Source organism: Zymoseptoria tritici, chromosome 5 (genome assembly GCF_000219625.1).
Source record: "Zymoseptoria tritici IPO323 chromosome 5, whole genome shotgun sequence".
NCBI lineage: Eukaryota > Fungi > Ascomycota > Dothideomycetes > Mycosphaerellales > Mycosphaerellaceae > Zymoseptoria > Zymoseptoria tritici.
The window spans coordinates 742,607-756,962 of NC_018214.1; the positions used below are offsets into that span (position 1 = coordinate 742,607).

General features: G+C 54.2%; 5 protein-coding genes across 5 annotated transcripts; 3 read left to right on the plus strand and 2 right to left on the minus strand.

The window, feature by feature from the left end:
• Nucleotides 1–34: 34 nt before the first annotated feature.
• Nucleotides 35–3,075, plus strand: GTA2401 (uncharacterized protein; the record flags this gene model as incomplete). The annotated part of the gene is made up of 2 exons (XM_003852060.1): nt 35–2,728; nt 2,806–3,075. 2 exons carry the CDS (start codon nt 35–37, stop codon nt 3,073–3,075), a joined length of 2,964 nt encoding a protein of 987 aa, XP_003852108.1.
• Nucleotides 3,076–3,955: 880 nt separating this feature from the next.
• MYCGRDRAFT_93083 (uncharacterized protein) lies at nt 3,956–7,092 on the minus strand (the record flags this gene model as incomplete). The annotated part of the gene is made up of 7 exons (XM_003852661.1): nt 3,956–3,996; nt 4,047–4,608; nt 4,669–5,507; nt 5,718–5,968; nt 6,250–6,394; nt 6,638–6,646; nt 6,744–7,092. 7 exons carry the CDS (start codon nt 7,090–7,092, stop codon nt 3,956–3,958), a joined length of 2,196 nt encoding a protein of 731 aa, XP_003852709.1.
• A 407-nt stretch (nt 7,093–7,499) lies between these two features.
• On the plus strand, nt 7,500–8,456 carry MYCGRDRAFT_109402 (uncharacterized protein; the record flags this gene model as incomplete). The annotated part of the gene is made up of 1 exon (XM_003852061.1): nt 7,500–8,456. The coding sequence occupies one exon, from the start codon at nt 7,500–7,502 to the stop codon at nt 8,454–8,456; it is 957 nt and encodes a 318-aa protein (XP_003852109.1).
• A 502-nt stretch (nt 8,457–8,958) lies between these two features.
• On the minus strand, nt 8,959–9,405 carry MYCGRDRAFT_42338 (uncharacterized protein; the record flags this gene model as incomplete). Its single annotated transcript, XM_003852660.1, has 3 exons — nt 8,959–9,097; nt 9,168–9,295; nt 9,355–9,405. The coding sequence occupies 3 exons, from the start codon at nt 9,403–9,405 to the stop codon at nt 8,959–8,961; spliced, it is 318 nt and encodes a 105-aa protein (XP_003852708.1).
• Nucleotides 9,406–9,678: 273 nt separating this feature from the next.
• MYCGRDRAFT_100146 (uncharacterized protein) lies at nt 9,679–10,352 on the plus strand (the record flags this gene model as incomplete). Its single annotated transcript, XM_003852062.1, has 2 exons — nt 9,679–9,795; nt 9,852–10,352. 2 exons carry the CDS (start codon nt 9,679–9,681, stop codon nt 10,350–10,352), a joined length of 618 nt encoding a protein of 205 aa, XP_003852110.1.
• Nucleotides 10,353–14,356: the final 4,004 nt, after the last annotated feature.

The following is a 14,356-nucleotide window of genomic DNA, read 5'->3' on the forward strand; positions in this document are numbered from 1 at the left end:
CAGCAAATTGTAAATCCACCGCACACAGCTCATCATGAGCAACATCCTCGATCAAAACTACCCGGAAGACGACGAGGATGATTTCAATCCGCAACCAGAAGTCGGCTCCGATGAAGAGGGCGACGACAAACCGCACGTCGACGCAGATGAAGCTTCACCACCCAGAAAGTCTGCGAAGCGCACTCAATCAAATGACGACGACGATCAGAAAGACGATGAACTAGCTGGCGAGGATGAGGACGATGAAGAGGGCGGTGATGACGAGACAAAGGAAGTAGAGGACGATGAAGAGGAAGAAGAGGAAGAAGACGACGATGAGGATGACGATATCGAGGGACAGCCGTCGCGCAAGCGCCGGCGGAGACGACGCAACCAGTTCATTGATGTTGAAGCTGAGGTTGATGAAGATGACGAGGAGGAGCCTGAGGAGGAAGATGACTTGCCCGGCGAGGAGATGCATCCCGACGATCTGCAAGAACTGCCACCAGGCGCGGACAAGGATGATCGCATGCATCGTGAGCTCGACCGAGCGCGTGAGGCAGCAGATGCAATGGATGTCGAGGCGGAAGCAGCACGATTGAAGGAGCGATACGGACGGCAGGGACGTGGTACCGGTACTGGATCTGCGATTGTGCCTCAGAGACTACTCCTACCCGGCGTCGGTGATCCTCGCATCTGGAGGCTGAAGTGCCGGCCTGGAAAGGAGCGCGAGATCCTCTTCTCCTTGCAGAAGCGTGTGATGGAGAGACAAGCCTCGCGTGAGCCCATTCAAGTGCTGTCGGCTTTCGAACGCTACGCTACAATGCCCGGCAATCTCTATGTTGAGGCGTGGCGCCAGGACGATGTCACCTCGGCGTTTGATGGCATCACGCATGTCTTCATGGGCACGAAGCCTTTGATGATTCCGCTCGAAGAGATGCCAGATCTGCTGCGGACTTCCAAGTCGAAGGATCTTGAGCCGGGCATGTACGTGCGGCCACGACGAGGGCTGTACGCTGGCGATCTTGCACAAGTGGACGATGTTGAGCAGAATGGCACGACCGCCGTCCTCAAGCTGGTACCACGCCTGGACTACGGCCTCACTGAAGACGCGAACGCTGCGGCCCCGACAATGGAGCCCGATGGTCAGGGTGGTGTGAAGCGAAAGCGAGTCCAGAAGCCAATCGGCCAGCGTCCCTCTGCCAGGCTCTTCAGCGAGACCGAAGCCCGGAAGAAGCACTCAAAATACCTCTCAAAGGCAGGTGGTCTCAGTAACTCTTCTTGGAACTACCAAAACAAGACATACGTCGACGGCTTCCTATTGGAGACCTTCAAGATCAGCGCACTGCAAGTCGAAGATGTCAATCCTACACTAGAGGAGGTTACCAAGTTTGTCGCCGGAGATGGAGATGGCACCGAGAATTTGGATCTGGTTGCGCTATCGGCCACGCTCAAGACGAGTGCCGGTGCTGACTACCTGCCTGGCGACAAGGTCGAGATCTTCCGCGGCGAGCAGAAAGGCGCGACCGGTCGTGCGGTCGAGGTCTACGGAGAAGTTGTCAAGATGCGAGTGGAACAGGGACAAATGGCTGGACAGACAATCGAAGCGCCCATTCGTGATCTGCGAAAGATGTTCCGGGAAGGTGATCACGTCAAGGTCATTGGCGGCAGCAAATATCAAGACGAGGTTGGAATGGTCGTGAGGACCAATGGCGAACAAATCACCATCCTCACGGACAGCACTCAGCAGGAGATCTCTCTGTTCGCAAAGGATCTTCGCGAGGCTACAGACAGCGGCGGTGTGGTCGGGGCTAGTAAGTACGACCTGTTCGACCTTGTACAGCTCGATGCGTCTACTGTCGGATGTGTGACGAAAGTCGACCGCGAGAGTCTGCGAGTGCTGGACCAACTGGGTAATTCTCGGAACCTGCTTCCCTCCAACATATCGAACAAGATTGAGAAGAAGCGCGACCAGGCTCCGGCGACCGACCACTTGGGGAACGAAATCAAATCTGATGACACCATCAAGGAGGTCGGAGGAGAGGGTCGGTCTGGCAAGGTCTTACAAGTCCAACGCGGCTTCGTCTTTGCACAGAGTCGCGAGCTTCGCGGCGACAACGCGGGAGTATTCGTGGCGCGTACCAGCAATGTCGAAACTGTCGCCGCCAAGGGTGGACGCATCGGTCCTGATCTTACCAAGATGAACACCGCATTGCGTCCTAATGGCGGTGGAGCAGCACCCATGCCACCTCCAATGCAAAAGGGTAGAGACAGGGTGGTCGGACGTACTGTCAAGATCAGAAAAGGACAACACAAGGGCCTCATCGGCATCGTCAAGGACTCCACCGATTCAAGCTGTCTCGTGGAATTGCACGCGAAGAACAAGAAGATCAATGTCGACAAGGCCATGCTGTCTGTGATCGACCCTGACACTGGCGTGGTTGTCTGCGCCGATGCGAGAGCATTCGGTACCGGACGCCCGAGTCAGACTCCGGGTCGTCCGATGGGCGCTGCGACGCCTTTCCGTGGCGGTCCTCCAACAGGTATGAGTGGCGGACGAACGCCAGCCTACGCAGCGGCGGGTGGCGGCAGGACTCCGGCGTGGAAGCAAGACGCTGGAGGACGCACGCCTGCCTACGCAACTGGCGGCGGAGGTCAGACAGCGTATGGTGGCAACTTCGGTGGTGCTACTTCCTACGGTGGTGCTACCAGCTATGGAGGCGCGACGAGCTACGGTGGTGGAGGTAGTGTCTGGGGAGGTGGAGGTAGTGGAAGTGTGAGTTTTCTCCTTCCCATTCTACATGAACACGACTAATACCATCACAGGGCTCAACATGGAACGCCAACGGCGGTCGCACGCCAGCGCCGTATCCCTCTGGAGGCAGAACTCCGGCATACCAGAGTGGCATGGAAGCCCCAACGCCAGGCTTTCACTCAGCTCCTACTCCTGGCAATTACGCCAGTGCGCCCACACCTGGTGCTTATGGGCAATATCAGACTCCAGCTGCGTATGCAACACCTGGTGGATTTCCTGAGACTCCTGCTGCATATTCGCCAGAGACTCCGGCTCCCGATCAAGGGCCACAGTATGATTGAGGGAAATGCAAAGCGGCGCTTAATGGATTGGAGGATTGTACTACTACCAAACACAACGCAGGGTCTGCCGATGGGAAAGGCGATGGCGTTATTTGCATCTCTGGTTGATGCATTTTGGACGAGAGGCCAATGGGGCAGACGTAGAGTTCTGTAGCAGAACGAATTATCATTTGAAACGAACCTTTACCTCCCTTCCGTTCTTCCGTTCTGTCCATTTTGTCCTTGAACAACTAACGCCTTTGCGAAATCACTTTTATCTATCCCATACGCACCATCCCGGTACCATCACTCCCGGTGCCTTGTCATACGAGCACCTCGCCACCTTCGTAGTCGCACTTCTTCATCTCCATCTCCCTTGCCCAGCGCGCCGCTCTTGGCCTTGTCCTTTGACCGACTGGAACCACCTCACGTCCACTCATCGTCCTCGTCATCGAAGTCACCATCGCTCTCACCACTCTCTAAGTACAGGATCCCCTCGCCGTCGCTCTCTTCACCCGCCGGGTCAGTGGTAGGAGGCGTCATTGGAACCTGCCGAGGCTGACTCGCACGGCGATATTCAGCGATCAATTCGTCCTCCGAGTCGTCGCCGATATCAAATGTTGGCTGAGCACGACGTGAGTGCTTGCGCTGACGTTGGTCCTGTGGAGATCGCGATCGCGGACGGTGGCGGTGTCGTGGACGCTGGCGCTCTGCTGGCTTCGCAACTGCCTCCATATCTCCCTGCTCGATTGACGGACGGGAGGGTGGACCTGGTTCTTTCGTCACCTTCTTTGAGCGGCGTCTGACTGGAGCGAACATGTAATCGTCGTTATCATCCTCTGGCGGCGCATAATGGCCTGGCTCGTATCCGATCAGAAGATCGTCATCTTCACCTTCATGTTCATCTCCTCCGACCAGAGTCTGCGTGTTTTCCAACAAGGGCTGCAGAGGGATTTGACTCTTCAGGAGTCGTCGCTGCTGAGCCTTCTCACGAGCCAGCACGGTCAACTTCGCTCCGTCTAGACTGTGTGCAATCACAGCAGCTGGTGAAGCAAGTCCGAGCAAAGCTGCTCTCTCCTGCTGCTGCGGGAGCAAGTCTGGCTTGAATCTGTAATTGACCTTGCCGGTGCCGGCCGCAACACCCGACAAGAAAGCTGTTTGCACGCAGACTCGGGTTCTCAAAGTAATTGGGCTTGGGGAGTGACGACAAAGCTCTTCCTCGAATACGCCTGCCAGATGCTGCCAATCCTGTTCGGTTTGCTTCTTGAGTGTCAAGCCCCAGCCCTCGACAATGTCGCGGACAATGTGGGTAATGTGCTCCATAGCAGAGTGGGCGTTGAGACCGAGGAATATGGCGACATTGGCGATTGCAGGAATGGTGTCGGCCGAGAGCGCGATGTTCTGTCTTCGAAGTAGTGGCACCTTCTTCGTATTCAGGCACTCTCTGCCGCGGAGGACCTCCAGGCGGAGAGCACTCGCGATTCCTGGGTTCGAGTCTATCATGTCGATGAGCTCCGTAGCTTCGAAGGTTCGGATAATGGCACGTTTTGGAATCTGTCAAGAGTCAGTCTCTTCTGGCATTGAACACCATGTCGTTTCTTCGGCAGTACTTACGTCTCGCCAGACTAACCACTCACTACATCCACGATAGTTCTGGGCGCCATTGCTGAACCCTCTTGTTGGTCGCACCGCATCGTGAAACGCGCGTGCATGGAAGACTGCTCGTGGATCCAGCTCCTTGACGCTGATGACGGAGAGATACATGTTCTCTTGTCCAGCCTGTATGCCTTTGATAATACGCTGCACCATCCATAAAAGGCGGTCTGTCGTGGAGATGAACGGAGTTTCCTTCATCTTTCGGTCCATATGGTTGAGTATATCGGTAGCATCGATGCTGCAAGCCTTCGGAGGAGTCAATGGTATCGCATTTGAATTGTGGTGTTTCCGAGACCAAAACCCATTCTCGCTGTCGCGATCGCACTCTGGGTCCTTCTTCCACCAGCGAAACAACAGATCTGGCAAATCCGGCTGGGCGAGATTTTGTGCCACCGGCGCCACTTCAACATTGATTTCTTCCTGGTCTGGAATTCGGATGATAGTGCCGTCCCGTCGTGTTCGCGGCGATTTTGGGACCTGCGTCTTTTTCTTCCCCACGATCTTGGTTGGTGTGCGAGCGAGACTGGATGATGTCGAGGCTTTGCGTGTGCTTGTGCTTTTGCTTGCACCTTGTCTGCTCGGTTGTCGATGGTGAAGTATAGTCCCCTGAGCGAGTACCATCTCGTTCAGTTGTTGTCGCTTTGGGTGAGGTGCTGCAGCCGAGTCTCTACGCGACCGCTTGCCTCTCGACACGATCGGCGTGTCCGGTTGCCAGTGGCCTATGGCTGCCTGTGCGCTGAGAGGGACTTCGCTATTGCTTGCTTCGGCCACTTGCGAGGCATACGCTCTGCTAGTACCTCTGTGTGTAGAGGCGCCTCCCTGCAACTGTCGTTCGTCCTGGCAAGCTTGCGATGCCTCGAATCGAGCAACATTCTTGATCTTCTGCTTCAAGTCTGCCCGCAGTCGCTTCTCTGCGTCGGATGTTGGAGGTTGGCAAACAATCATCCAGTTGGCCACTTGCTTTTTGCGTTCATGTAACTGAACATTCAGACGGCTGAATGGCACACCGTCTGTAAGACCGCACTTTGCAATGTGCTCTTGGAAGATTGTGTCAAAGATCTCCTTTTTCTTCGCTTTGTCGAACACGAACTCCTCGAAGATCATGTGAAGGACAACCCTCATCTCATGTGTCCATGTTAGCTTGTGGGTTGTAGGAGTGAGCTTGCGCTTCTGGTTCGCCGTAAAGGCCATAGTGAAGCTGCGGTGTCGTCGGGACTTAGTCAATGTCTTGGTGAGAGATTCGGCGTGTGATCGGGGCCTGTCGTCAGACAATGACTTCTTATGAGAGTGATTGATCACGTTGGTAGAATATGGCAAAGCCGTGGGTGTGAGCGTGACATCAGCTCGTGCAATTTCGTGCCGGCGGTCCTGTTGTGCGGCCGGGTGACGCATCCATGGATCGCAGCCGCGCCGACAGGGTTTAAGCGCGACAACATCGTCTGAACCTAGAGCATGTCTCTTGGTAGGAATATGAAGTAGGCACTTCATCCTGACCAAGCCGAACAATCAAGCGGTCCAGGTTATGAGCTTCTTCCTTACAAAGGTCGTGCTTCGTGGTGGGAGAAATGGAGCCCGGTAGCTGGTGATGTCTGGACTAGCCGCACCTTAGCGCCATGCAAGCGATGCAAGGCGGCAGACAGTGACTCGATTTCCCGAAGTGGAAGGAGTGGCTCTTTGCTGTATGCTGTCTGATGTGCATAGTCAATGTGATCCTGTGTTCCAGCAAATCATTAAAAGGTGGGCGACTGTGGCCCCAGAGACAAGCATGCAGCACACTTCCGCGCCAGTCGAGGACGAAAGACCTGATGCCCATAGAGAAGAGTGATGACGGTAGGCTTCAATTGAATTTACGGTACTGCATCATGGGCTACGAACCTGTGAAATCGCGTCAGTACGCATGGGGGTCTGATCATACCAAAACACTTACATTCGAGACCTGGCGTGTGCGGCTTTTGTCCATGTCGACGCAAGACCAACGCAGACCGCAAACATAACGCCTCGCCATTGCATCCGACTCAAATCTCACAGCTCACCGCCCTTCTTCGCCTCTTGAACCAACATCTCCAACGCTTCCTCTAAGCCTCGCATGTCCGGTCCCATGAAGGTCTTACACCATGCATCCCTCACCATTAGCACCGTCACCGGGAGCTGGTTGGGAGCGAATTTGAAGAGCATGCTCGTATCGGTATTGAACTCCATCTGCGCGAATCGCACGCCAGTGTCCTGCTTCCTCTTGACCAGCTCTTCATACTTCGGATTGTGTTCTCGGCAGGCTGGGTGAGAGCTGTTTGAGACATAGATGACAGTGGGTGTCTGCTTCGAGGTATCTACGACTTGATCATGCTCGGCTCGATTGGTGATCTGGACGATGTGCGAAGTCATCGCGGACGCGCTCACTGGTGGAAATCCTTGAAAGAGATGGCCCTGGAGATGCTGCAATATAGTGAGCACACAGCAGACCTACCTTGGCCTACATCGCGATGCTTGTGCCCTTACTCTCATGCATGGAGGAGGAGGAGGAGGAGGTTCCGTTCATCCTGGAAGGCTGAGGTGGTTGGCCAAGCACTTTCCCCAAGATTCGAAAGGGAAGCTTTGTCCCCCATGTCGATCTGTGACGGCAACATCAACACGTCGACCCTGCCCTGTAATGATGATGCCGTGAAGGGAATGTACAGCGACGCCAAAACATTGAGTAGGTACAACGCAACGGTATTCCTTTGTCATCTTCTCTTCCTTCAACATCGTTTCAAATCACAGTCCAGCGAACCCCCTCGAAGGCAGCCCTCACCATGAGCGACGATACACCAGCTCCACCAGAGTTCCTTCTAGGCCCCATCATTCGCCTGCGCGAGCTCAAAGTTCCTCAGCTCCCCGAACACGACACACTTAAGCAGTATCAACAGAAAGCGCCCGTCGAGCTCCAGCGATTTGTCACCGATGCCCTCACCGAGGGACACACCTTTATAAAAGAGTACCTGGCACGGAAAGCAACAGTCGTCACACAGAACAAGGCTTCCCCACCATCCACCGAGCCCGTCGAGGTGCGATACCACAAAGTCCACGTTGGTCTCCTCGAAGCGAAGCCTGTCTTTGGCGTTCCCACGCCTGGCAGTACTGGGTCAGGCCGAATCGATCACGCATCAGAAAACTGGTTTGGTCGCATCAGCGCGCACGAGAATGCAGCGAAAGAGGGCACGGCGAGCTGGCAGGAGTTCTACGATGGACTGAAGGCGAACCACAACCTGCACGAGGTGGACTATACGCCGGACTGCATCAATGCCCATAAAGTGCTCGACTGGAATGCCCAGCTGGCTACCCATCAGAACAAGATCGGAGACTGGGAGGACGTGACAATGGAAGTCTGGCAGATGACACACAAGATGCCAGTACCGGTCCTCAACAAGCGGCTCTTTACCGTGCTGGTCATCACAGCTTCAAAGCCGAACAAGGAGTTCATAACACTGCAGATCCCCGCCGACTCCGCGATGCACAAGCAGGTACCCACTGCTTTGGATCCAAACAAAGTTGGGACGAAGGGCATCTATGTCAGCGTTGAGTGGTGTCAACTGGTCGACGATGGCAAGAAGGTCATGTGGCAGATGTACACGGCGAGCGATGCAGGGGGCGTACTGCCAATGTTTGCGCAGAAAATGGCGATGCCGAATGCAGTAGCGCAGGATGTTGGGTTGGTCATGGACTGGACTGAGAAGAAGAGGAAGGGAACGGCGCAGGTCTCGGTGGAGTGAGAGGAGGATATGAGGTCAGGACAATACATGGGTATGGCCAAAGGGAACGATCATTACGCTACACGCATGGCTATTGAGGTAGCTTAGGTCGTTCGGCGTCGAACCAAAAGAGAGAGAGGATGTGAAGGGTCTCAACGGAACTCTTCACCATAATGTGTAATGCTCGCAAGCAGGCAGATATCAGTACAGCGTGTACGATCCTAAGCTCTCAATTGTTCGCCAACATCATCTCGATCATGATGCACCCACTGCGAGCTAGTGTCCCTATGATTAATAGCCGCCAACTGCGCTGCGAGAGAGCTGTGAGAGATAGCCTCAGAAGACCGGCAGTCTGTATTCATCCCTCCTAGCATGCCTCAGACTAGCTTCATATCTTCCTTTCAGAGTGGTGTGTCTCAACAGCATCGCTATGCCATGCAATCGCCTCCCAAACGCCTTCGCTAATATTTCATCCTTTCGCTGTACACATATCTTACACCTCCTTCGTCAAAATTTCCCAGCTTCATCCCGTCTTCTCCAGCAACTCTTTCGCCTCGTTGATCTTTGTAGCCAGATATGGACTTCCTCCTCGATCCGGGTGGTTTAACAACATCATTTGCCGGTGCTTCTTTCGAATCATTTCTTTCGTTATGCCTCGTTCTCTGCAATGAAGACTTCAGTCAGCAAACGTCCTCCTTGCCTTTGGATTCAGGTCAAGGCTTGTCCACGTACGATGTCTCCAAGATCAAAGCTGCCTCTTTTCGGTTCATCGTCTTTTCGAAGCCGCCTTTGTAGTAGGATTTCCCGAGTGCTGTTCCGCCACCTCGTGCTCTTCGTAATGCGACTAGGCCAGCGCGGCCCTGCAAGTGGGTTAGTGAGGTCCAAAGGGTGGTGGTGGTGGTGGTGAAGAGGCGCATACGAAGAATGCTGCGGCTGCGACGCCGACGCCTATTGCGAGTACTGATGCCATGTCAAGATTGTATAGATGGATTCCAGGTCGCGCTCGGTCGGTTTCTGCTGTTTGACAGTCGTTTGACCGTGGCGTGAGGGTGAAAGATGTTGACGATCAAGGACGATGTGATGCAACTCAAAGTTATCGCGGAAGCCGACAGATTCGCCGTCGATCAGCCAAGGCCGACCGACCGATCGTGACTTCCGAACTTTTTTGTTAACCAAAAACTTATCTCCGACTTCTTTCAAGAGTTCATACGATTTCCACAACACCGCCTCACCGACCGCAAATATGAGAATCGAGACGTGCTACTTCTGCTCGCAACCGTGCTACCCGTCCAAGGGTATCACATTTGTCCGCAACGATGCGAAAGTCTTCAAGTTTTGCCGATCAAAATGCCACAAGAACGTACGTTACAGCCCATTAACGCATTCTCCTCATATCCGCTAACACCTCCTTTCCAGTTCAAAATGAAGCGCAATCCCCGAAAGCTTGCCTGGACGAAATCCTTCCGCCGCGCACACGGCAAGGAAATGACCGTCGATTCGACCCTCGCCTTCGCCCAACGTCGCAACATTCCCGTGCGCTACAACCGAGACCTCGTCGCGACCACCCTGCAAGCCATGCAACGGGTGTCCGAGATCCGCGCCAAGCGCGAGAGGCAATTCTACAAGAACAGGATGAAGGGCAACAAGGCGAAGCAAATGGAGGCGGACCGGAAATTGGTGGCGGAGAACCAACATTTACTGCCGCCGAGCTATCGGGACCAGGTGGCGGAGGTGCTGGACGAGGTGGAGGCGTTGGAGGAGCAGACGGAGGATCTGGATATGGATGTCGAGGAGGAGGAGCTGGATTTGGAGGTGCAGGAGAAGGTCAAGACGGCAAAGGCGAAGGGGAAGAATACGAAGCAGAAACAGAGGTTGGTCAGAGGGAAGGGTATCGAGGCGATGGATGTGGATGGTTGAAGAGTTTTGAGACAGTGGATCTCACGTTTTTGCTTCGGACAAGCGATGGCGCTTTCGGCGTTTGGTGTGGACTACGGACTGGTTTACGGCGAAGGGAAGGGAAAAGTGCATGCAATGGGAGATTTCTGGTTACGTTCTCACGAGCCGAGATACTGAAAATCAAGGATTGTCGGACTCCGTTCGGACCGTTTTTCTTTCTGGTCCTCCTTCTGCAGCAATCTGGTCGACTTATCTCCCGATATCTGCTGGAGGCCGGCGAACGTCGTCAGGTGTGTCCTTGGAGCTGAGTATCGAATCATGCGTTGGTCAGGCACTGACGTCGGATGGATGTATGTATAGCAGGCAACGTAGAGAAGGACCTTGCAAGAGCAATAAGAGACACAAGTCTTCTCAAGGCATACGGAATTACTGACTTTGGAGCGTCAATAGCAGGAGAGCTTCAGTCTGAAGAACAACTCGCTAACGACCTCGCATAACGCGCGCCTTCATGCCATTCAATTGACAGGTTCACAAGTGCAGCTCTCCATTCAAGCGGACCAGACGTGATGATATACCAAGAGGGAGAAGAGTTGTTGAGCCTGGCGCAGAGCTCGTAAAACGTGCTCGTGCGCCGGAAGTTCATTTTTTATCGACAAAAGAAATGAGCGATTGTACCGTCGTGATGGGTGCTTGCTTGTTGTGGACACATGGCGCTGTCCGATCTTCACCGGCGAGGCCGATCCGCAGACCTATTCCCTTTCCTCCCAACATTCTGCCTCCTCACTCGCTCTCGTCCCACCCTCTCCGCCAAGATCACAGTCGGCGCGAAGACCTGGCCTCCCATTTCGCTCGCCGACAGGCTCCCGACGAGCCGCTCATTGGCAGATCATGACACCCTTGTGCCAGCCGCAGGGGTTCAAGTTATTGGTGCACTCATGAGCCTGTGCAGAAGTCAGCAACATGGTCGTCAGGGACATGAATGGCAACGTCCGCACGTACCGGGTCGCAGTCGTAAGACCTGTCGCCGACCTTGCAGTTACCGTTGGCACCTGCAGTATTGCATTGCTGAGGGCGCGCGTTAGTAAAGTGGATCGCGGCATGGAATGGGCAAGGCAGGAAAGCACTCACGTGGGCGAAGGCACCCAAAGCCATCATAGAGAAGATGGCGGAGAGCTTGAAGACGTGCATGTTGATCGTTGCCGGTGTGGATTCTCTTGTTGGAGAGATGCGTTGTGATGGAATGGCAAAAGAAAAGATGAACAACTGACCGAGCGGGCGAGGTAGATATGTCTCCTCGTTACCACGGTCTCGCAATGTCAGACCACCTATAGAGGCCTGGGTTGTCGGAAATTGGGGAAAAAAGAGTTCTGCGCTCGCAACGTGCCGTGGGCGGACTATTCACACATCATTCTCGCGCGCTGTGACGAGGATTGGGAAGTCGGATTCGCGCGCGCGGCGCAGGACCTCCTTGTTGCACTGATGGAATGACACATGCAATCAAGCATGGGGTACTATAAATCTGGCCTGGGCGATGGAGCAGCATCGGGCAATGCTCCAGAAGAGAGAGCGTGCACTGCAGAGAAGTCGTCCGATGGACGCATGCGATGACCGGTCGCGACGGTGAACACGACGAGCTCAGGCGAGAGTGGCAGCATTGGTATGGATGAAGAGTCGAGGACTCGAGACGCCCAGCATTATTGGAGTACTGTAACCCGCGGGATTAGGATCAGGAGAGCTTATTACTGAACGGGGATTGTCCGCGCTCATCGACATGGTCGTTTGTCCAACGGCAAGGATTTGAACGATCATGGTCAACATAACATTTAATGAGTCTGACAAGCTGATGTCAAATGGTGACGTTCGGAACATCCGATCACGAAGAAGAGCACGGCAGTTGCAGTCGGGCAGAAGACATGATTAAGGACTGACGTTCATACTGGCGGCAACACGACAACGAGAGGAGGATGGAAGCAGTGGGAAGGAAGGACAAGAGGATATCGAGCGTAGTATTTAACGTCCGAGAACGCAAAACTCATATCCAGCGCCATGACCAACAATCACGATGCGAATGCCACGGACGAAATTATCGAGTACACCCTCAAGAACATGGTCTTAACGACAACATCGCTGCCACGAGCCCTTGCAATAGCCTTGCGAACCATGAGCAAGAAGTTCCAACAAAGCATCTCCTGAACAGTTCCATGGCCGCGTACATCCAGAGTTCGTCCGCCGACCTGCTCCGCCTCGCTGCTCACTTGCAGTACAGCTGGTGGTGGCGATCATATCCACAAGGCTTATCATCCGCAGTGCACTGAGCTTTCTGCTAGTACATTAGCAAAAGGAATGCTGGCGAAACGAGAGTTACGAGACAAGAGTAGCAAACGTACAACGGGGCATGGATGATAATGGCCGCCAATGTAGCACGTCCCCGGGCCTCCCCCGCCGGGGAGGGTGCAATGCTTTTCGTGCTTGCAGTTTGTTAGTGGAATGTAGCCGTAGGACAGGCCAGGACGGATGGGGCGCTTACAACGGCCAGAGCTGTTGAGACCAGCGAGAAGATGACGGAAAACTTGAAGAGGAGCATCGTTGAGCGGGAGATGGCTGTGTCGATGTTGATTGATGGGAGTGGTGTCGGATATTTCGTGGTGTTGGTTCTTTCGCGGCGTTGAGAGGTTCGAGCGGTCAAGAAGAGGAACGAGAATCTGTGGGGCGCGGGAGTTGGTGATATAAAAGTGTACAGTACCCGACCGCAGCAAACGGCTCACCGTCACCAAAGTTCGCCACGATATAACAGCCCGGTGCTCACTGGACTACTCCGCCACACAGAATGCCCCCGGACCCTGTCAAGATGGAAAGCACGTGCCTACCTGAGACGAGGAATACGAGGGCCCAGGATCAGGCGGCAATGAGCAGCGAGTGAACATGCCTCGTATAGATCAGTGGATCGAGACTCCCTGCGTTGGAGTCGCCAACAAGGCATTGAACATGGCTTCAAAGTTCGAGCGAGGCCTAAGCGCCAGGCAGTCGTCCAAGATTTCAGGACTCGCCTGGAGTTGAGTCGGGCAACTTGATGGGCTTGCGGATACGTATGCAAACACCTGGATCCATGTACAGACACTTTGGCTGATTGGCTTCGTAGCCTCCAAGCCAAGAGAACGAAAGGGCCTGACCATCGTGTTGCCAACGCCTACAGACATACCTCATGTTACTGCATCATCGGATTGGAAAGCCTGCGCTGTACATTAGCCATCACACCGAAACACGATCATGGCTAGCATGATCGATCATGTCGTGCGGGAGACGAGCACTGTCCGTGGCGTGATTCTTTCGAAGTTTTGATCCCCTATGATCAGGAGTGTTAAGATCAAACTGGCCAAGGTTCGAACGAACAGACTTGCGGGGAGAAAGACCGCGACTCGGCATTCGATCAGATCATGCCAACCTCAGTCAGATTGTGACCTGTGGTCCCGATGTGTTGTTCGTCTTGACTTCAGCCTGTGGACCCAAAGTATGGAGCGGTGCCCTATCCCGGAAGACAATGGTGATACTCCCAGGCCAATACAGGTTCGAGCGATTGTCGATGCCTACCTGAAGAAGTCGCCAATTGATTTATGGTCTCGAACATGAGCTCCGAAACGCCCATAGCCTGTAGAGGGTGGGAAAAGTCCCGAAAGACCAGCCTAGCCATATCGTGAGGTCTAGCAGCAAATACAGCCGGCGAATGAGGTTGGAATTGGCCTGGGCAGAGAGGCGATGGAGGCGATAGAGGCGACGACGATATAGTGGGCCGACTGACATCGTTCCGGCCGTTATAAACTCAAAGTCCAGTCGCCAGCAATGAGAGCGTAGTATTGTAGGACAATGCCCGCAAAGCAACAAGTCAAAGTAGCAAGCCATCTGTGCCGAAATGAGTCGCGAGGCGGAAAGTTCTTGGACCTACCTTCATGCTTATTGATTGTGCAGCCAACTCGCCCACTTGCTTAGAAGCATATCTGTGACGAGAGGGCAATTCCGCTGTTCGAACC